Source organism: Musa acuminata, unplaced genomic scaffold, assembly GCF_036884655.1.
Source record: "Musa acuminata AAA Group cultivar baxijiao unplaced genomic scaffold, Cavendish_Baxijiao_AAA HiC_scaffold_1112, whole genome shotgun sequence".
NCBI classification, from domain to species: Eukaryota; Viridiplantae; Streptophyta; class Magnoliopsida; order Zingiberales; family Musaceae; genus Musa; species Musa acuminata.
Genome location: NW_027021325.1, coordinates 114,295 through 136,794, shown reverse-complemented (window position 1 = coordinate 136,794; position 22,500 = coordinate 114,295). Strand labels below are relative to the sequence as shown.

The following is a 22,500-nucleotide window of genomic DNA, read 5'->3' as shown; positions in this document are numbered from 1 at the left end:
CTCACCCTTTCCCGTATAAGGCACTAATCTATTTTTAACGTCTAATTAGATCGGGTAATCGTTCAATTCAAATTAAGAACATAAGCTCGTTGCTTTTTGTTTTACCAAAATTGGAACCATAGGCTCTATCCATTTATTCACTAGACCCAACTGTAAATGTGAATTTGTTTTGTCCCCTTCCCTTCCAAAAATTTTTTATTTTTGTAGCGATCCAGTAAGGATAAACTAAAAGTTCCACTTTCATTTGAATTTGTAATTTTTTAATAAAATATTTAATAAAATAAGAAATTTTTTTTATTACGACATGCTACTTTTTCCATTCATTACCCTTGAGGATCAGTCGTGGTCTTATAGACTCTACCAATAGTCTGGACGAATTTGTTGCTTCATCAAAATGTGTAAAAGATCATAGTCGCACTTAAAAGCCGAGTACTCTACCGTTGAGTTAGCAACCCGAATAAAATAAAATAAATAGGATATGTAGATACGATAAAAATGAAAAATCCATTAAATTGCACTGCACGACCCCATCAAAACATTGAACTAATAATAAATAAAAAAATATTTTATGTTTTATGATCGATTATACAAAATAAATAGAAAATGTACAGATCATATTTAAAAACACCAGATTCCTAAAAGAGATGCTAAAATTGTGACAGACCTACCAGTTTTTTATCAATTTTTTATTTTTGTTAAGTTAAATTCCAAAATACGTCTTATATGACAGTAAACCCAACAATGCAAAACCCATTATTTGAGTAAAAGTGAAGTTAAAACCCAATATGGGGTCTGGATAAAGAGATTTATTTATCTATGATCAATTAATTTATCTATGATCAATTATATTTGTTCGATACACCATTGTCAATATGAATGCAATGTTGAGAAAACAAATAACAAATAAAGTAAATAAAATAAGGATTTGTATTGGGTTGGCACAACATAAATAAGAAATTTTGATGGAAAAAAATAAGGAAAAGATAAAGAAAAAATCTCGGGTTTACTCAATCAATAGAGGTACAATAAGCAAGATTAATCCCTTGTTTGTTGGTGGATTCCTATAACAAGAAAAAAGTAAATTTAAGTATGAATAGAGCAAGAAAAGGGAAAATTTTAGGTAAAAAATTGTAAGTAAAAAATTATACAAAGATAGATTTTATATTAATCATCTCCCCCCTTTTTTATTAATTTTGTTGTTTTTTCTTTTAATTAACTCGAGGTTTTTTCTTTAAAAAATTCTGCCTTACTTAAAATATCATAAACAGTTCCTGTAGGTTGAGCGCCCTTTTCAAGGAAATATAGAATAGCGGGAACGTTTAAATAAGTTTGATTCTTTATCGGATCATAAAAACCCACTTTTCGAAAATCTCTTCCTTCTCTTCGGGATCGAACATCAATTGCAACGATTCGATAGATGGCTCATTGGGATAGATGTACATAAACAATCCCCCCCCAGAAACGTATAGGAGGTTTTTCTCCTCATACGGCTCGAGCTCGAGAAAAAATTATTTTTATTTCGGTATATCTTTCTGTATATAATATCAAATAGTAAACACAAAATAATGACTCAAATCATAGTCTAATTCATTATTATTATTTTGTTCTTCCTAAAAAAAAAAAAAAAAATAAATTTCATTCGTACTCATAACTCAAGTTGGGTAATTCTGACAGAATTCGAAGGGAAATCCTTAGACATTTCTTGAGCCGTCTCTAACCTCTTTTGTTTGTCTCATCTCGAATCTATTTTTATTCCTAATTCTGATCCAATTTTTGAGACAATTGAAAATAGTGTTTCCTTGTTTCGGAATCCTTTATCTTTGCTTTGTAAAATCATTGGGTTTAGACATTACTTCGGTGATCCTTACTCCTTTCAAAAGGGCAGCAACATACCTTTTGTTTTTTTTATTTCTTTCTATAGAAATAGAATACCCATAGAAATAGAATACGAAGAATTGATTCCTCTGTGATACACTTTTTTTTGATCGAAATAGTTTTATCAATTCCGATTATTTTATATTTTAAGGATATACTTACAAAGCTGGTCTAACTTATTGATTGATTGGCACTAACCCTAGATTCTTCCCCTTGATAAATGAATCAATCCTTTCCGCTCGAGCTCCATCATGTACTATCAACCTAAGAAAAATTAGATTCCTAATGGAACAGAACAAACTATGTCGAGCCAAGAGCATCTTCATTTGTATAGAAAATGGTGGATGTAAAAATCCACAGCGGATCATGTCCTTCAAGTCGCACGTTGCTTTCTACCACATCGTTTCAAACGAAGTTTTACCATAACATTCCTCTAATTTAGAATTCAATTTAATTTCAAACCGCAATGGAATTGATTTAATATGTAATCATGAATAGTCATTGGCTCGATGGGAACAACGGGAACTATATAATAGTCTATACTTTATACCTATGGATAGATAAGTATTCTATGGATAGATAAGTATTGTATTTATCCGGAGAAAGCTCAGCAAGGATCCAATTTCTTTAACTCGATATTCTATCATATGAATGAAACGTATTTCTAAGAAAGATGTTTGCTTAAGACTTATTTACTTTACATCTCCAACAGATTGTTCGGGACGATCAATCATGAAATGCAGAATCTATTTTTCTAGAACAAAAAAACTATAAACCTCAAATCCTTTAATTTAATATATTTCCAATCCCGGAAAAAAATAAATTATTAGTCAAATAAACTGTTCCAATGACCAAAAAACAAAAAGGTCGTAAGTTTCTAGATACTATTGATTTATCATATTTCTTCGAGTACCAACCAAGAGTTCATAAAAAAATGTTTTAAAAATCTCCGACTTCAACATCATGACTGGAACTATGTTTTCTAGTCATGACTAAACTGGATCTCTAATTCAATCACCAAGTCGACGCAATCACAATGAGTAGCTAAAAATTTTTAGCAGATATTTCATTCCCTAAGGAGACATAAATTTTACCATGTTCAATTGAATTATCAATTGGTTTTCTTTTAACCAAAGAAGTAAATTGATAATCTAGTTTATCTATTTTCATGAGTATGAAATAGAAAAGGTCTCATGTACGGCAACATTAAGATCCTTATTCTTTCTTTCATCTGAAAGAAAGAATCTGAATATTGTTACTGGGGGTAATCATGGATATTTTTAAAATCAAAGATCCCCTTCCACAAATTCTTTTCACTTAAGTGAAAGGCCATTGTTATTGAAATACAACAACATTGTTATTGAAATACAACAACATTGTTATTGAAATACAACAATATAATAACAATACACAATATATATCATACATATAGGCATAGCGTAGGCCTTGTTTATTTTAGTTTATATAGATTTTGTTTTACTTCAGGTTCAACAATTTTTCCATCAATTCCATAAAATCAAGTTAAAATATATGGAATATCAAAATTTCCCCCCAATCGCTACGTTACATTGATTTACAATTATTTTCATTTGAGGCATCTAAGATATAAGATAGAAAGAAATGGAATTCAGACAATTTTTATCCTATTTTTTCCCACGCCACAGCACAGCTTTAGAAGTTTTAAAACCAGTGATGAAATTAGTACGACAAACTCCCTACTCTTTAGTCTTCACATAGAATGTGAAATTGGGATACCCTATTTTTGACTTTAGGCTTTGTGTGGAAGGGAATAGAGATGCTTTTGTTTCACGCTTCAATTCGGAATGCATCATGTGAGAATTATAATTCATATTTAGAATTCATATTTCATGAATATGGGACATAATGAATATAACAATAGTACGAGCATATTATGAATGTGAATGATAGACCCCAAATTTCTCTTTTTTTTATTCAAAAAAACTTCCACCTGTATTTGACACTTTATTATGCTTGTGATAAATCAAATGGATTCTAAGAATCCATTCTAAGAATTCATTCTAAGAATTCAGAACAAAAGACATTCTAAGAATTCAGAACAAAAGAAAAGGTTGTTCTCTTTAAGATTTTTCCGTTTTATGTGGGATACAATGTGATCCCATCTTTTGTTTCTGATGGAAACGATCTGGGACGGAAGGATTCGAACCTCCGAATAACGGGACCAAAACCCGCTGCCTTACCGCTTGGCCACGCCCCATTTTTCCTGTTTGGCACTAGTCAAGACTATTATTAGAATTAGTTATTCGTCAATCCCCCCCCCCAAAAAAATACATAATACATAATAAAAACATATGGGGTATTTTGTTTGTTGCTAGGATTCAACACATGTAGATTAGATATAGAATCAAAAAAGTTAATTGATCATTACATAGAATTCAATTAAGATAATGTATGAAAGTAGAATTCCTTGTATTCTCATTTGAGAATGGAAGGAAGGATTTTTGATTTGGGAGAGTTCAAAAAAAAAGAAGGATTTTTTGACTTGCCTTTTTCATTTTTCCCTTATAAAAATAACTCAATCAAAATAAAATTATCTAATCTACAAGAACGAAATGTTTGTTATGTTTAATATCTTTAGCTTAATCTGTATCTGTCTTAATTCTGTCCTTTATTCGAATAGTTTTTTCTTTGCCAAATTGCCTGAAGCTTATGCCGTTTTCAATCCAATCGTAGATGTGATGCCTGTCATACCTGTTCTCTTTTTTCTCTTAGCCTTTGTTTGGCAAGCTGCTGTAAGTTTTCGATAAAATCCTTAATACTTTGCCAAATCCATTCATGATTTATTCGACAAAAAAAATTATAAAAATGGATAAGATCGGCTAAGTCTTACATTAGAATTATAAACCCTCGATTAAAAAATGGAAATTCTTGTATATTGAGTAACCGCGGAGATGAATTTTGATCAGTTTATTTACTCGTTCTGACCTTTCAGTGAGTAAGGAGTTTATTAGGTCTAGGTCCCCTACAATACCTAATTGTCGATATGACAAGAAAATTTTTGTGAGGAAGGAATAAAAATCTTATTACAAAGAAATTCGTAAAAGTGACTTTCTTTTTCTTTTCAAATCAAAAAACTCCATTTTGGGGGGTATGATGTCAAATCAAACAAAATAGTATATGTGGTAAAAAGAAAAAATAGGTAATCTATTCCCTTTTTCTAAAATGATCTTATCTTGGAGATTGTGTAATGCTTACTCTCAAACTCTTTGTTTACACAGTAGTGATATTCTTTGTTTCTCTCTTCATCTTCGGATTCTTATCTAATGATCCGGGACGTAATCCTGGACGTGAGGAATAAAAAAAAATTGAGTTTTCTTTGTTTTTCTAATTTTTTCTTATTATTTTATCTATTCCATATATTCACTTTACCTATAAAAAAATAAAGGAATCGAAATTCCTTCGAAATCGAAAGTATCAAGTAATCAGAGCGGGCGGAGAGAGAGGGATTCGAACCCTCGGTACGAATAACTCGTACAACGGATTAGCAATCCGCCGCTTTAGTCCACTCAGCCATCTCTCCCAATTTAAATAAAATTGAAATTTCAATAAAATTTCAAATGAAATTGAAATTAACTATTTCAATTTAAATTGAAATTAAATAAAAAAAGAAAAGAAAATAATAAAAAAGAAAAAATTTTTAATTTTTAAGATATTAATTATTAAGTTTAAGAAAGACATTAATATAATATTTTTTATTAAGAAAGATATTAAACATTATAATTTAAGAAAGATATTAAACATTATAATTATAACATTATCATTAGAAATATGAAACATTCTATTAAAATTTCTAATTATAGAATAGATTTCATTACAGATGAAATAAAAAAAAAATAAAAAGTGAATAATTAAAAATTAAAATTATTAATAAATTCTAATCTAAATTTAAAGGTTAAAGGAATTGAAATTTTATTTTCAATTAAAGTAAAGAAAAAACAAATTAAAGGTTTTTTTTTATGTAATAAAAAATTTCTTAAATATTATAATATTAAATATTATAATATTATATTATAAGTAATTTTATAAGTAATTGTATATTATAAGTAATTATATAATTAAGTAATTAATAATATTATATTATAATAATATTATATTATAAGTAATTATATAATTAAGTAATTATATAATTATAATTATATAATTATATTTATATTAAGTTAAGTTAATTTTAATAATTTAAGTAATGTAATTATATAAGTAATTATATAATTATATTTATATTTAAGTTAATTTACATTTACGTAATTTAATTTAAGTTTCATTTAAGTAAGTTAAGAGTAAGTCAAGAACGAATTTGATCAAGAATTCCATTTAGATAAGATTCGAAACAGGTATCTCCAATAGAAAGAAAACCTTACTTCTTTAATTTTGTACGAAAGGTTTATTCTCCCGGCCTGGTCCTAGTTAAGTACTGGCCGGGCCAGTACCTCTTTTTTTGTCCAGCTTCAATGACCCCTTCAGACAGACTGAGAATGCCAGCAATCCAGCAAAGGAAAAGTATAAGTATAACTTTATACTGTTTTTTAAATTTATATATGTTATTTAGAAAAGCTTTGTGCTCTTCGCCTTTTAAGTCCCTGGCTGGCGGGACTAAATATGTGTCAACGTTATAATTTTAATGCTATCTTGATTGCGTCTCACTCCCTTGTTCGACAAATAGTCCATTCATATACAATAATGTATATGTAGCGGGTATAGTTTAGTGGTAAAAGTGTGATTCGTTCTATTAACAACTTAAAAAGTTAAGGGGTCTCTCGGTTTTTTGCATACTCCGATCAAAAACTTTATTTCTTAAAAGGGTTTAATCCTTTACCTCTCAATAGCATATTTGAGGAAGAACATACATTCTCACGATTTGTATCCAAAGTCCAATTAGAAATTCTATTTTCGAAATTGAATAAGAAAATTGGATTATGTATATGGAGTCGTGAAACATAATTTTTTTTGAATTGGATCAATTCTTCCAATCGAATGAGTATGAATAAAGGATCTATGGATGAAGATACAAAAGTTTATTTCCAATCGTAACTAGATCTTAAATTTTGGTGTTGTAAAAGGGAAATTGAAGCCAAACAAGCTAGAAAAGGGTGGTTTTGGTTTACTAGAACCATCAGCATATTGTTTCAGCTCGGTGGAAACCAAATTCTTTTCCTCGGGATCCTGCGAGTGGAAATAGGGAACGAAGTAACTAGACTAGACGGATTTGGTATAATCCCTCTCCTCTAGAGGGATCATCTAGTAAGCGAGTAGTTTGGGATACATTCAGACAGAAAGGCTGACATAGATGTTATGGATCTAATTTTCTCTAGGAATACATCAATCTTCCATAAAGGAGCCGAATGAAATCAAAATTTCACGTTCGGTTTTGAATTAGAGACGTTAAAAGTGATCAAGCAACGTCGACTATAACCCCTAGCCTTCCAAGCTAACGATGCGGGTTCGATTCCCGCTACCCGCTCCATATTTCTTATTATGTATTATACATCTTATTATGTTATGTATTATACATCTTATTATGTATTATACATACATGCACCATCAATTTAGATATGCATTCTTTTTTATTCCCTAAAATATTTTCCGTGTAATTTGATTTTTTATCCGAACAAAAGAAAGTAAGAATACAAAAAAATAAAATAGGAATGAAAAGCGTCCATTGTCTAATGGATAGGACAGAGGTCTTCTAAACCTTTGGTATAGGTTCAAATCCTATTGGACGCAATTTATTTCCATCTATTTTTAAAATGGCTATACTTTTTAAAAATGGCTATACTAAGAAACCCTTTTTGAATCATTCGAATCAGAACTATTTCTCAATGATTACTCTTGTACTAAGAATAGAATATACCAAGAATAGAATAAAAGTAAGAAATTTATGTTTGTTCCTGAAGTAAAAACAGTTCGATCTGTTCTTGAATAGCTTCCTTCAAAAGAAATTCTACTTCCTCGGTGAATGTCTTGGTAGAAGATATAATTTCTTGAAATTTAGGTTTATTGTTTTTTAAGTAGCTACGTAACTGACTGAGAAATTTCTTTACCTGTCCAATTTCTAGCGGATCAAGATATCCATTCGCTCCGGTATAAATAGTAGCTATCTGTTCTTCCACTGCGAGAGGGTCTGATTGGGATTGTTTAAGCAACTCGCGTAATCGTTGACCTCTTGCCAATTGATTCTGAGTAGCTTTATCGAGATCAGAAGCGAATTGTGCAAAGGCTTCTAACTCTGTGAATTGCGCTAGTTCCAATTTTGATTTGCCGGCTACTTGTTTCATGGCTTTAATTTGAGCTGCGGATCCTACTCTGGAAACGGAAATACCCACATTAATAGCAGGTCGGATTCCAGCATTGAATAGATCGGCAGATAAGAATATTTGTCCATCTGTAATGGAAATTACATTAGTAGGAATATAAGCTGAAACGTCTCCAGATTGAGTCTCAACTATCGGTAAAGCGGTCATACTTCCTTCACCTAAACTAGAATTTGATTTAGCGGCTCTTTCCAAAAGTCGTGAATGCAAATAAAAAACATCTCCTGGATAAGCTTCACGACCGGGAGGTCTTCTTAATAGAAGAGACATTTGGCGATAAGCTTGTGCCTGTTTGGAGAGATCATCATAAATTATTAAAGTATGTTGTCCACGATACATAAAAAACTCAGCCAGAGCCGCTCCCGTATAAGGAGCGAGGTATTGTAATGTAGCAGGTGAATCCGCCGTTTCGGCTACCACAATAGTATATTCCATCGCCCCCTTTTCCCGGAAAGTAGTCACTACCTGAGCCACAGAAGATGCTTTTTGACCAATAGCTACATAAACACATATTACATTTTGACCTTTTTGATTGAGAATCGTATCTGTGGCTACGGCTGTTTTGCCGGTCTGTCTGTCCCCAATAATTAATTCTCGCTGACCGCGTCCTATAGGGATCATCGAATCAATGGCAATAAGCCCCGTTTGAAGAGGCTCATATACAGAACGTCTAGAAATAATACCTGGGGCAGGAGATTCAATTAACCGAGATTCAGAAGCTGAAATTTCACCTCTCCCATCAATAGGTTTAGCCAGAGCATTTATAACACGACCCAAATAACCCTCACTCACAGGTATCTGAGCAATTCGTCCTGTTGCTTTTACGGAACTTCCCTCTTGTATCATCAAACCATCACCCATTAATACAACGCCAACATTATTTGATTCCAAATTCAGAGCAATGCCTATTGTACCCTCTTGAAACTCTACTAATTCACCTGCCATTACTTCATCAAGACCATGAACACGAGCAATTCCGTCGCCTACTTGAAGTACGGTACCGGTATTCACAATCTTTATTTCTCTACTATATTGTTCAATACGCTCACGAATAATATTACTAATTTCGTCGGCTCGAAGGGTTACCATTAGTGTTTCTTTATTCTTTTTAGGAAGGAAAAGATAAAAATAATGCCTAAACTATAACTAAAAAAAGAAGGGCTAATCAGTTATTTCTTGCATGGCCCCGAGAATGCCAATATTAGCACGGATCGTACGGAAATGTAACTCGCTATTCAAGCAACTATTCAGAGTTCCTAGAGCTCCTTGTAAGGCTTGTTGGAAAACTCGTTGTCGGACCTGATTAATCGCTCTTTGTTGTTCAAACTGAAGGGTTTCATTTTTGTAATTTTCTAATTGTTCCAAACTATTACTAGTGGCATTAATCAAATTTTGTTTTTCTCGTTCTATTTCAGAGTATCCATTCATTCGATACTCATCTGCTTCCATTTCCACTTTACGTAAGCGAGCCCGGGCTCTTTCGAGCTGCTCAATGGCCCCTTTACGTAATTCTTCCGAATTTCGAATAGTATTCAAAATCCTCTGTTTTCGATTATCTAATAAATCATTTAATGAAAGTAGATTATCTTATCATTAATTTCAAAACTTCCATGATCTCTTCCCGAACCAAACATGAATCTTTCGATTCATTTGGCTCTCACGCTCAATTATTTATTTTATTTATGGTGTGGGTATTCCCATATCTTTTTTAATGTTTTATTTATGGTGTGTGGGTATTCCCATATCTTTTTTAATGTAATGAGCCTACCCTCTCTTTTCTGTTTGTATTCAAAGATGTCAAAACTGATACAAGACCAGAATATCAGGAGGACTCTTCCGACTAGACCAGACAAAAATCTAGAATTGTCAGCAAAGTTGTTTCTTTATTTGTATTTTATTTATATTTGTTTTGTATTTTATTTATCATTTTCATTTTTAGAATTCTATTTCATTTTTCATTTTAAAAAAATGAAAATAATAATTATTATATTTTTTATTTGTTTCTTCAAGTCCAAAAATTCCTCTTTTTTTATACATAGGTCGTCATTTCGGCATTAGATAAAAAAAGCAAAGTGCTCATTTTTCTAGTAAATGGTTCAAATTCTTTTATCGATATGAGTGTTCTATATCAAATCAAATAAATTACCAACTATTTTTTTTTTAACCATTTCGTTACTAACGTAGTGGTAGAAGTGGTAGAAAGAGTACCATGTTTTACCTGGACTTTAAACAATTTAGCTTTAACCATGTTAATGGTCTCACATTATTGGTTGATAGAGAATCAAAGTGGATTTACCAATAAGTCACGAAATGCTATGGTTCTTACATATGATTTCTTAATTTATTCAGAAGTAATTCGTCGAGATCGTGCACCTTTTTCCTATTTCTCCTATAAATACCATAAATAAAGTGCAGCTGGATGGATCCAACCTATTCTTGAAATACACAACTCGCACACACTCCCTTTCCAAAATAAATCAATACACCAAGCACTACACTTAGATTTATTGGATTTGTTGCTAAAATATCGGTATTAAACCCGAAACTCCCGGCGGATGGCCAGTGACCCAAGGAAACGAAAGAATCGATTACATTTTTCATATGCTCCCCTCTCTTATGGATAGGACTAACAAAGAACAGAGTTCTTTTTGTATCACTTCACTCGCCTTTTTTTGATCGATTTCTTTTTATTAATTTCATTTCCACTTTATTTAATGGCAATAGATTAAATCATTTGTTTGAAATTTATTATTTTTTAAGTTTTCAAGAAGTTTCCAATAAGATACTTTACTTAGGTCTTAGATCTCATATCAATTGATAACTATTTCGTTTGTTGAAACGCTTCGAACAATGAAAGTAAAAAAGTTTTCTATTGTACTAAGCTAAGGACAGAAAGGAAGAAAGCAAGCGAATCTGGTAATTCCTCATCCTCAAATCAGCCCTTCCTGGCGTATTGTCTCAACAAATAAGTAATTTATAAGTAAAGTGTAAATATAATTCGAAGAAGCAAAGGGCAATTCCAAGTTAAAGTTAATAAAATAAGAAAAAAGTATGTAAGGTACTTTTTTCTATTTATTTCTAGGATTAAACAAAAGGATTCGCAAATAAAAGCGCTAACGCCACGACCAGTCCGTAAATTGTTAAAGCTTCCATAAAAGCTAGACTAAGCAATAAAGTACCTCGTATTTTACCCTCTGCTTCTGGTTGTCTCGCAATACCTTCTACAGCTTGGCCTGCAGCAGTACCTTGACCAACTCCAGGTCCAATAGAAGCAAGCCCCACGGCCAATCCAGCAGCAATAACGGAAGCGGCAGAAATCAGTGGATTCATGGTAAGTTCCTCGCACAAAAAAAAAGAAATGGTTAATGATACAATCAACCAATGAATTATTACTCATTTTATCATTAAGATCCAGCGGTCCGAAGTAACTAAAAACTCCGAATTGAAATGATAATATTACTAAATTACTGAACTGAATCGTCACAACTATCTCGTTTTTACCCATAATGGAGTTTTTGTAAATCCATATGCATACAGTTCTAACTATTGTATTTCTTTGTTTCGAACCACTCTTTCATTTAATTCTTCGTTCTTTACTACACCATTCTTGAGTTCATCTCTTTGTTCATTCAATCCACAATCACAGACAAAATAGAAGGACTGATATTGAAATCCGTCTAAATGGAGTGTGACTAAATGCAGTGTGAGCTGCAATCAATATCAATCAAATTAATACCAATACAAATCAATATCAATATATCAATATGTAGTAATATAAAAGTATGTAGTAGTACCAATATCAATATATAGTAATAATTAATACTAATAATTATCGATAATATAATTATAAATGATTATATTAACTAATACTTAATTGATACTTAGATATTTTACATATGAATATTAATACTTATATTAATATTAACTATTAAACTAATTATTAATGTTAACTAATACTTATTTTATTACTTATATTTATTTACTTATATTTATTTATTTATTTATTATTATTTATTATTATATTTATTATATTATTATTATATTAATATTATTATTATATTATATTATCATTATAGGATTATATTATGTATAGGATTATATTTTATATTATGTATAGGATTATATTATGATTACAGAGTAGAAGTTATGATTATAAAAATAGTAATAGTATGTAATTAAGTAATAGCATGTAATTAAGTAATAGCATGTAATTATGTAATATAGTGATGTTATATAGGATGATAGGGATAGCCTTATATAACTAATGAATATCTAATGTCATTCTAATATGACATATATATTTGTTTCTTCCATAACGTAAACCACCCGCATTTTTTTTAGATTAAATCGGATTCTAGAATCATTCCTAGAAACATAGACGGGGTCCGAGCTTATAGACATTACATACATCTAGTATAACCTCCCCAACCCTTCTTTTTTTTTTTACAATTCTGTAATACCGTCCATCTTTTCTCCTAAAACTCTAAGTCATATAGTAATACGTTATTATGTTCCCCAACCAATTGGATTATCTTGAACCACGCATGAATTGGGATAAACTTACTTAATAATAATAATAAAAAATAATAATAAAAAGACTATTTTGAAAGCTAGTCAATGATGACCCTCCATGGATTCACCTATATAAGCCGCAGCTAACGTTGCAAAAATAAGAGCTTGAATACCACTTGTAAATAATCCAAGAAACATGACAGGTATAGGAACTACTGAAGGGACTAAAGAAACAAGAACGACAACTACTAATTCATCAGCCAATATATTCCCGAAAAGTCGAAAACTAAGAGATAAGGGTTTTGTGAAATCTTCTAGGATGTTAATTGGTAAAAGTATTGGAGTTGGTTGAATGTATTTCCCAAAATAACCCAATCCTTTTTTGCTAAGACCCGCATAAAAATATGCGACTGACGTGAGTAAAGCTAAAGCAACAGTAGTATTTATATCATTCGTGGGCGCAGCTAACTCCCCATGAGGTAACTGTATAATTTTCCAAGGTAAAAGAGCACCTGACCAGTTAGAAACAAAAATAAATAGGAACATAGTTCCAATAAAGGGAACCCAAGGACCATATTCTTCTCCAATCTGGGTTTTGCTCAAGTCTCGAATAAATTCAAGGACATATTCGAAGAAATTCTGACCGCCGGTCGGAATGGTTTGTGGATTCCGAACAGCTAGGATCACCGAACCTAATAAGATAGCAATTACTACCCAAGAAGTGATAAGTACTTGGGCATGGACTTGTAAACCTCCTATTTGCCAATAGAAATGTTGGCCTACTTCTACACCCGATATATCGTATAACCCCTTGAGTGTTTTAATGGAACATGGTATAACATTCATATGGTCCTCTAACAAAAATTGAACTTCAAAAAATAAATTATTTTGATTCAACCATCTCTTTCTCAACTCACCAACTTGAATCACTAATTGTATTCATCAATCGTATATTTAGGATATCAAGAAATTACATAGGATACCAAGAAATCACATAACATCATAACATATTATCAATATGCCCACATTTCCATTTTGTTTTTTCTTTTTTTTAATTCAAGAATAGTAACCGATCCAATAAATCTATAAAATCCCCAAATAATTAACTAATTATTCTTAATCATAATCAACGATTTCTTATATAGCTACAACGGCCCTCACAAATTGCGGATACTAATTTGTTAAGAACCAATCGGATTGAAGCTATAGCGTCATCATTGGCTGGGATCGAAATATCTGCGAGATCGGGGTCACAATTTGTATCGATTAAACAAATCGTCGGAATCCCTAAAATTACACATTCTCGAAGAGCCATATATTCTTCTTGCTGATCAACGATGATCACAATATCAGGCAATCCCGTCATATATTTGATACCGCCGAGATATGTTTGCAAGGCAGATAATTTTCTCTTCAACATTGCGGCATCTCTTTTGGGAAGACGGTTGAGTTTCCCCATCTTTTGTTCTGCTCTTAAATCCCTGAACTTTTGAAGTCTCGTTTCCGTAGTAGACCAATTCGTTAACATACCACCGAGCCATTTTTTATTAACATAATGACACCGGGCCCTTATTGCAGCTGATGCTACTGAATCCGCTGCTTTATTTTTGGTACCAACAATTAAGAAGTTTTTTCCCCTACTTGCTGCATCAAAAACTAAATCACAGGCTTCTGATAAAAAACGAGCCGTTCTAGTGAGATTTGTAATATGAATACCTTTACGCTTTGCAGAGATGTAAGGGGCCATTCTAGGATTCCATTTCTTAGTACCATGACCAAAATGAACTCCGGCCTCCATCATCTCTTCCAAATTGATGTTCCAATATCTTCTTGTCATTTTTCCCCACACTTCCTTTTTGTTTTTTCTTTTTTATTTTTTTAACAAAGAGACGAGGTACTTTGAAATAAATAATTGTTCCGATGGAACCTTCTACCGGGAATTAACCGTTGATACACGGTACAAACCATTAATGTCTTTTAATTACTTATTTTTTTTTTACCAAATCAATACTCGGACCAGATAGTTAAGTTAAAAGACAGATAGTTAAAAGTGAAAAGATAGTTAAAGTAAAAGAATCTGCTCTTAGGAATCATGAAATCGCGTAAACGATTGTTCTGATGTCTCATGGAAATGGGACGTAAGAACAAAATAATTCTCTATGGTGTAACAAAATATCTCTCATTTCCAAATCGAATAGATTCTTTCTTTTGATTTCCAAATAAATGTTCTTGTCTTGCCTTGAACGGTGCACTAATTTTTTGAATCCGGTACCAACGGGTATAATCCCACCCAGAACAACGTTCTCTTTCAGGCCTTTCAACCAATCAATACGACCTCGTAGAGCAGCTTTTGCTAAAACTCGAGCGGTTTCTTGAAAACTTGCTTCGGATATGAAACTTTGAGTATTCAAAGATGCCCTCGTTATTCCCAATAGGATTGCCCGATAAGAGATCGCTTCGTCCAAAGCGCGCCCCGCTCGTTCCGCTCGCAACAATCCGATTAATTCCCCAGGTGAAAAAACATTAGACATTCCATCTTCTGAAACCAACACTTTTGATGTTACTTGACGTACAATAATCTCTATATGTCTATTATGGATCTGTACCCCCTGGGATCGATAAACCTTTTGGATTTTATTAACCAAAGAGATACGACTTTGAACTATGGTTAGCTCCGCTTGAATCAAGAATCCCCAGGGGATTCCAAGAATTTTTGGTATACCTTCGTTCCAACCTTCAACTCTCCTTTCGAGGTTCATCGATATTGAATCAATAGAACGTACTTCTAAGATTTGTTCCACTTTTGGAAGACCTTGCGTTATGTCACCAGATCTCGATTTTTCATATATAAATGTAACTAATGTATCTCCTTCGTAAAAGATTTCTCCATAATGGCCATGAACAGTAGCTCCTGGAGTGGCCAAATAGGGCTTAGCCGATCTTATAACTAAGGAGTCAACATGAACAATTATGATCTGACCAGATTTTTCTACGTGTGGTTCGTATTTGAATAGACATACATTTTCACAAAAAAATTGTCCAAGACGAATTTTTTTAGATGTCTCTTCCCAATAATCGTGATGGAGAAAGTGCCAATTCAAATGGAATGGATTCAAAATGATGTTACTGCATGGATCGGGGTTATAAATCCTCCTATTTTCATCTATTAAACAGTATTTAAGTACTTGAAGTACTTGGAAAGTCTGTTGAAAATTGTCAAGTAGCAAATATTTCTTTAACAAGATCTGATTATAAGTTATTAAATGGTAAGATGAATAGAAATTTGCTATTTTAGGTACAATAGTGCCTAAGGGACCCAGCAAATCCTTAATTGGGATTATGGGATCCGATTCTTTTGTCATATTGTTATATTTTGAACCATTGAATGGGCCAATTCGAAAACAATTGGATGATGACAAAATTATCAAAGATTGGCATTCCTTATTTCGATTTAACAATGTACCAATAGTACCTTGATGTTGGGTAAGTGATTGAATCCTGGCCTTGTAAAAAAAAGGATTGATATTTGTGCGATCTAATCCATTATCGGAAATCAATCCGGAACTTGCCCTATCATATCTTTTTCCGGTATACGAAATAGTGGACTTGACTAACTCAATTCTTATGAAATCTCGAATCAGATCATTTGTTCTTACCTCAACAAAGGAAGCGTGAACCTCTTCCGGAGAACCTTTTTGCTCTTGATCCCAATTCAATACTAAGCAAGTCCGAACTAATTGAATACTTGTGTGAGAAATTCCTCGAATTGACTTGCCATTTCCATGAAGGATATAATTGACAACTCTAAGTTGGACATTATCCTTTTCCCGCAGGAGATCTTGAGGAAAAAGTGTTGCTAAATTTATGCCATCAGCTATTTCATATGTGACTACGGGTCGAACCAAAACAAAATACTTTTTCTTGGTAGGTGTGATCCGTTGGACATAGATCCAATTTTTCCATTTTTTTGATTCCTTAGAAATTTTTTTTTCTGTTTCCGGTGGTATCAAAATGCCGCTGTGCCTGGATATCTTATCTGCCTCTCCAGGAAAATAAATATCTCCGGAAAATATTTTTAGTTCAATATTTTTTTTTTTTCTCTCCACTCGGACTAATCCGCCTACTCGACTTCTTGTATTTAAAGCGAGTTGTGTATCTACTCCAATGATACTATTGTTCCGGACCATTATCAACGAAGATCCGGGTAAGATATGCACTTCTTCGAGAATGAAAAAAAACCGATCTACTTTCGTTTGGTATTTCGGACTAAATTCTTTTGGTCCTCGATACTCAATCAAATCCTCTTTTTTTATGATTGAATTGACCTCTACGGTTCCATATTTAGTAATTCCTGAATTGCTTCTTCTGTATCGTGGATCATCAAAATAAGCAAGAATACTATTTCTACGTAAAATACCCTGTTTTGGTATTTCGATCGAAATACCAAAACAGGGTATTAGTTCTTTCTCTCGTTCTTGATTGTATTGTAATGGGATGATGAATCTATTTCTTCGCTTTTTCGCCAAGAAATAAGAATTCCCTTGGATAATAGAAGGATATATGAAATTCAAATGACCATTAGACATCGTTTGATCAGGTCTTATTGAATAGTCAATAATTTTCTTATCTTTTTTACCAGAAGTATCCAACAATTTATGTCTTATTCGACCATTAGTCATTGATAGGTCAGAGATATATCTTTCTTCGACAGAAAAAGAATAAACATTCATTTGATCTTGATCCTTGTGGAGCGAAAAAGACACTATACTGGATCTGCACGGACCTCCCGCTAATATCCATAAATGACTCGTTTTTGATAATAGATGAACATTACCATATGTATATTCAGGTGCATGGTGGACATCGGTACTCCAGTGCATTTCTCCCTCTGATTCAGAATAAATATGTTTTCGTACCTTCTCTTTAAAATGAAAAGTGGACGTTCCAGCACGAATCTCAGCAATCACTTGTTCTGATTCTACATATTGATTATTTTGAACTAAAATAAAACTTTTTGGTGGAATATTTACATTATGTAGAATATCCCGACTCTCAATAGTTACATACAAGTCTATAGAACATAGAAAAGCAGGATGCCCATGACGGGTACGTGTGGGATGAACCAAATCCTCATTGAATTTTATTTTTCCATTAGAAGGAGCTCGTACATGCTCGGCAGTACCGCCTGTGAATACTCCACCGGTATGAAAAGTTCTTAATGTTAGTTGAGTTCCTGGTTCCCCAATTGATTGACCCGCAATAATACCTACAGCTTCTCCCAATTCGACCAGGTCGCCATGAGTAGGACTCCGACCATAACATAATTGGCAGATCCAAGATGTACTCCTGCAAGTAAAGGGGGTTCGAATATATATTGGTTGTGCTCGAAAGGTTATGAATCGATTGACAAGTCCAATCCCAATATCTTGATTTCGAGTGGCAAGGCATCGTAGACCGATATATATATCGTCCGCTAATACACGACCAATTAGTGTTTGGACAAAAATTTTTTCCGTCATCCCATTTCGAGGACTCACGGAAATACCTCGGATAGTGCCACAATCTGTTCTACGTACAATAATATGTTGAACTACTTCAACAAGTCTACGTGTGAGGTATCCAGCATCTGATGTTCGTACAGCAGTATCTACAACTCCTTTGCGGGCTCCATAACAGGAAATTATATATTCTGTCAAAGAAAGTCCTTCACGTAAATTGCTTTGAATGGGTAAATCAATCATTTGTCCTTGGGGATCCGACATTAATCCTCTCATACCTACTAATTGGTGTATCTGAGATGCATTTCCCCTAGCTCCCGAAAAGGACATTAGATATACTGGATTAGAAGGATCAGTCATCCGAAAATTAGGATTCATTTCTTGTCTCAAATATTCACTTGTAGCATACCATATCTCAATGGATTGACGTAATTTTTCTACCGCGTGTACATTCCCATAATGATGGTGTTTATCCAAAATAAAACTTTGTTGTTCAGCGTCTTGGACTAACCATCCCTTAGAAGGGATTGTTAAAAGATCATCAATTCCTAATGAAATAGATGTAGCAGTGGCTTGTTGGAAACCCAAAGTCTTTACTTGATCCAAGATATGTGATGTATATGCCATTCCGAAATGATCTATTAACCTGCTAATAAGTCGTTTCATAACAGTTCCATTTATCACTTTATTGTGAAAGACCAGATCGGCCCGTTCTGCCATAAGTACAGTACCTCTTATATTTATTCTGCTAAGTAGGATTCGACAATGGACCTGAGTTAGTGATTCGAAAACTTCCTTTCCTCAATCTCAATCTTGATTCACGCAGAAATTCAGAAATTATGATACCAGTGAAATTGGGGAGACCCGAATTCCCATGGGCACGAACATCGCCTAATCTGATTTCTTAGTTTAGATAGCGTATGAGTAGGCTCGACAAAACCCCTGTATGGCTTCTTCTATTTCCCGATAAAAAGAAATATGACCAAGAGTAGTTCGAATGTATATACAACGGATTTCCTTTGTTACACTTCCTTCTATTAGATAGTGCCCATAAATCTCATGATAAGTACCCAAAGATTCATATTGAACTTCGATGGGAACTTCTCTTGAGCCAATGACACGTTGATCTAGTCTCCATCGGAGCCACAAAGGACTATCTAAACTAATTCGTTTCTGTTGATAAGCTCCAAGTGCATCATAGGAACTAGAAAAATAGGGTTCTTTCTTTTCCGTATACCTATAGTCATTTTTTTTATTGTCAACCTTTTTATTTTGGTAGTTTCCGCAACTATATCTATATGGATTATACCTATTTGCACAAATACCTCGACGATTCCCGATCGTTAATAAATAGAGTCCGATAAGCATATCTTGAGTTGGTACGGAAATAGGATCCCCAATAGCTGGAGACAAGAGATTCATATGAGAAAACATAAGTAAACGAGCCTCCGCTTGAGCTTCCAAAGATAAAGGTACATGAACAGCCATTTGATCCCCATCAAAGTCTGCATTGAAACCCTTACAAACTAATGGATGTAAACAAATAGCGCGTCCCTCCACTAAAAAGGGTTGGAACGCCTGTATGCCTAATCTGTGCAGGGTGGGTGCTCTATTCAATAATACAGGATGCCCCCGCATAACTTCTTGAAGTATTTCCCATACAATGGGTTCTTTTTCCCGAATTTTACTTTTAGCAATTCCTATGTTAGAAGCAACATGTTGTCTGATTAGACCACGAATTACAAATGTTTGGAAAAGCTCTATTGCTATTTCTCGAGGTAATCCACACTGATGTAATGAAAGCGAAGGACCCACGACAATGACGGAACGTCCCGAATAATCGACACGTTTACCAAGCAGAGTCTCACGAAATCTTCCCTCTTTGCCTTCAATTACATCTGAAAATGACTTGTAAACTTTATTATGACCATCCCTCATTGGTTGTCCACGGATCCCATTATCAAGAAGTGTATCCACGGCCTCTTGTACCAATTTCTCCTGACACATTACTAATTCCCCTGGCGTAGATCTACTTGTTGCTAATAGATCGGTAAGAGTATTATTCCGATAGATAACTCGTCTATAGAGTTCATTAATATCCGAACTCATTAGTTTACCCCCATCTATCTGAATGATTGGTCTCAACTCGGGAGGAAGAACTGGTAATAAGCACAAAACCATCCATTCTGGTTCTACATTTGTTCGAATAAAATGTTTAGCTAATTCCATGCGTCTAACCAAAAAATCCTTTCTTCTTCTAATTTTTCTATCTTCCCATTCATTTCCAGTGGACCCCTCCTCCCCTAATTCCTTCCATTCTACTAATGAATTACCCGTAATAATTCGCAAATCTGAATCGGCTAATTGTTCTCTGATAGCACCTGCTCCTGTAGAGATTTCTCGATTTCGAAATGTCTCGAAGCCTTGGGTAGTAAAAAAAAGTGGTATGCTGTATTTCCGAGATTGGATTTCATATTCGAATAAACCTCGTAATCGTAAGAAAGTAGGTTTTTTCGCTATGGGCCTAGCAAAAGAAAAATCGAGATAGGTTCCTGTAGGATTGGATTCCCCCTTTTAAAATCGGACGTGAAGGTTTCCTTTCATCCGGCTCAAGTAGTTACCTCAAAAAGGGGATTCTTTCTTATTTAAAAAGTTTGTTCGAAAAACCCTACAAACAAAGAACTACTCCTTACTCAAGTTCCCACTAAGGACCAACGATTCATTCTTCTTTTTTTACTTTCATTTTCCGAATTACTTATGACAAAATAAAAATGTAGGATTTTTGAGTAGTCTACTTCCCGTCAAATGATGAATCCCCTTAAAAGAATACTTTGGGACTCGTAAGGGATTTACTTGTCTATATATCGTTCTATTCGATCCTTTAGGTCCCTACTCACCTCGATGGTTATCCCATGATGCCCCTTGAAGCATATATGCGATAGATAGACTTCTGTAACCATACTATATTTGCTTGCTTAAACGGAATCTCTCTATAAAGAAATGGAATAGCTGATTCCACAAAAAAGTGTTTTTTCACGAGGTATAACTAGCAATTCCTATTTATACGGAATCGACCATGGATCAATTCCCCTTGCATTTGGAAGTATTGAATACACCTATAATTCTGAGTTTCGTGTTACTTTTACTTCTCCCAAAACACATGTCAGAGCCGGGGGCACCCCAATCGGATTGAATGGGATGACAGTTTCTCAGTCCGAATCTGTAAAACGAAAATTTTGATCAAATCACACATCGCAGTATACTAGGCCTTCTAATTCCTTAAGGGGTTTATCTAAAAGATTCGCGATATAACTAGGAAGACGTTTCAAATACCACACATGAGTCACTGGACATGCGAGTTTGATGTATCCCATTTGATATCTTCGTATCCGAGAATCAACAAATTCCACCCCGCATTGTTCACAAAATTTCGGGTCTTCTTTTTCAGCTCCAATCACTCGATAATTTCCACAAGCACAAATTCCACTTTTTATGGGCCCAGAGATTCTTTCACAAAACAATCCATCTTTTTCTGGTTTATTGGTCTTATAATGAAACGTATAGGGCTTTGTCACCTCTCCAACTATCTCTCCATTAGGTAAAATTTTGTTGGCCCAAGCCTTTATTTGTTGAGGAGAAACTAGTCCAATTCGAAGTTGTTGATGTTTATACCGGTCAATCATAGAATAGAAATTCTGATTCATTCAGATCAAGCTTCCTTCCTATTAATCTGGAAGTTCTTCTCAGATACAAGGAAATGATTCAGTTCTAGAGCTAAAGATCGTAGTTCTCGAACGAGCAATCGAAAAGATTCTGGAGCATCTTCTGGGTTAGATACTCTTCCTCCAATGATCGTAGCACCAAGTACTTCTTGACGAGCTCTAATATGATCAGATTTATAAGTAAGCATCTCTTGTAAAATATGAGCAACACCAAATCCCTCTAGAGCCCAAACTTCCATTTCCCCTACTCGTTGTCCCCCTTGCTTCGCCCTTCCTCTAAGGGGTTGTTGTGTAACAAGTGCGTAATGTCCACTAGAACGTCCATGGATTTTATCATCAACTTGATGAATTAATTTTAAAATATAGGACTTTCCTATTAGAACAGGTTGTTCAAAAGGATTTCCTGTTCTTCCATCAAATATTCTGCTTTTTCCCGGATATTCGGGTTCAAATACCCATGGATTTTTTGTTTGCTTACTGGCTTCATATAATTCGGAAAACACTAGTTTTCTCGAAGCCTCTTGCTCATATCTCTCATCAAAAGGT

At 33.7% G+C, this 22,500-nt stretch overlaps 2 protein-coding genes and 2 non-coding genes across 4 annotated transcripts; 1 reads left to right on the top strand and 3 right to left on the bottom strand.

The window, feature by feature from the left end:
- Positions 1–5,346: 5,346 nt before the first annotated feature.
- TRNAS-GCU (transfer RNA serine (anticodon GCU)) lies at positions 5,347–5,434 on the bottom strand. Its single transcript has one exon. It is a non-coding gene; the product is annotated as a tRNA-Ser (tRNA).
- A 1,160-nt stretch (positions 5,435–6,594) lies between these two features.
- On the bottom strand, positions 6,595–9,873 carry LOC135666617 (ATP synthase subunit alpha, chloroplastic). The gene has a single exon (XM_065178214.1). It carries the CDS (start codon positions 9,309–9,311, stop codon positions 7,788–7,790), a length of 1,524 nt encoding a protein of 507 aa, XP_065034286.1. The 5' UTR covers positions 9,312–9,873; the 3' UTR covers positions 6,595–7,787.
- Positions 7,564–7,635, top strand: TRNAR-UCU (transfer RNA arginine (anticodon UCU)). Its single transcript has one exon. It is a non-coding gene; the product is annotated as a tRNA-Arg (tRNA).
- Positions 9,671–20,588, bottom strand: LOC135666618 (DNA-directed RNA polymerase subunit beta'-like). The gene has a single exon (XM_065178215.1). The coding sequence runs from the start codon at positions 20,459–20,461 to the stop codon at positions 19,142–19,144; it is 1,320 nt and encodes a 439-aa protein (XP_065034287.1). The 5' UTR covers positions 20,462–20,588; the 3' UTR covers positions 9,671–19,141.
- Positions 20,589–22,500: the final 1,912 nt, after the last annotated feature.

Bases quoted from the DNA above. Each gene is read 5' to 3' on its own strand.
- LOC135666617 (XM_065178214.1), bottom strand. From the start codon at position 9,311: ATGGTAACCCTTCGAGCCGACGAAATTAGTAATATTATTCGTGAGCGT.
- LOC135666618 (XM_065178215.1), bottom strand. From the start codon at position 20,461: ATGGAATTAGCTAAACATTTTATTCGAACAAATGTAGAACCAGAATGG.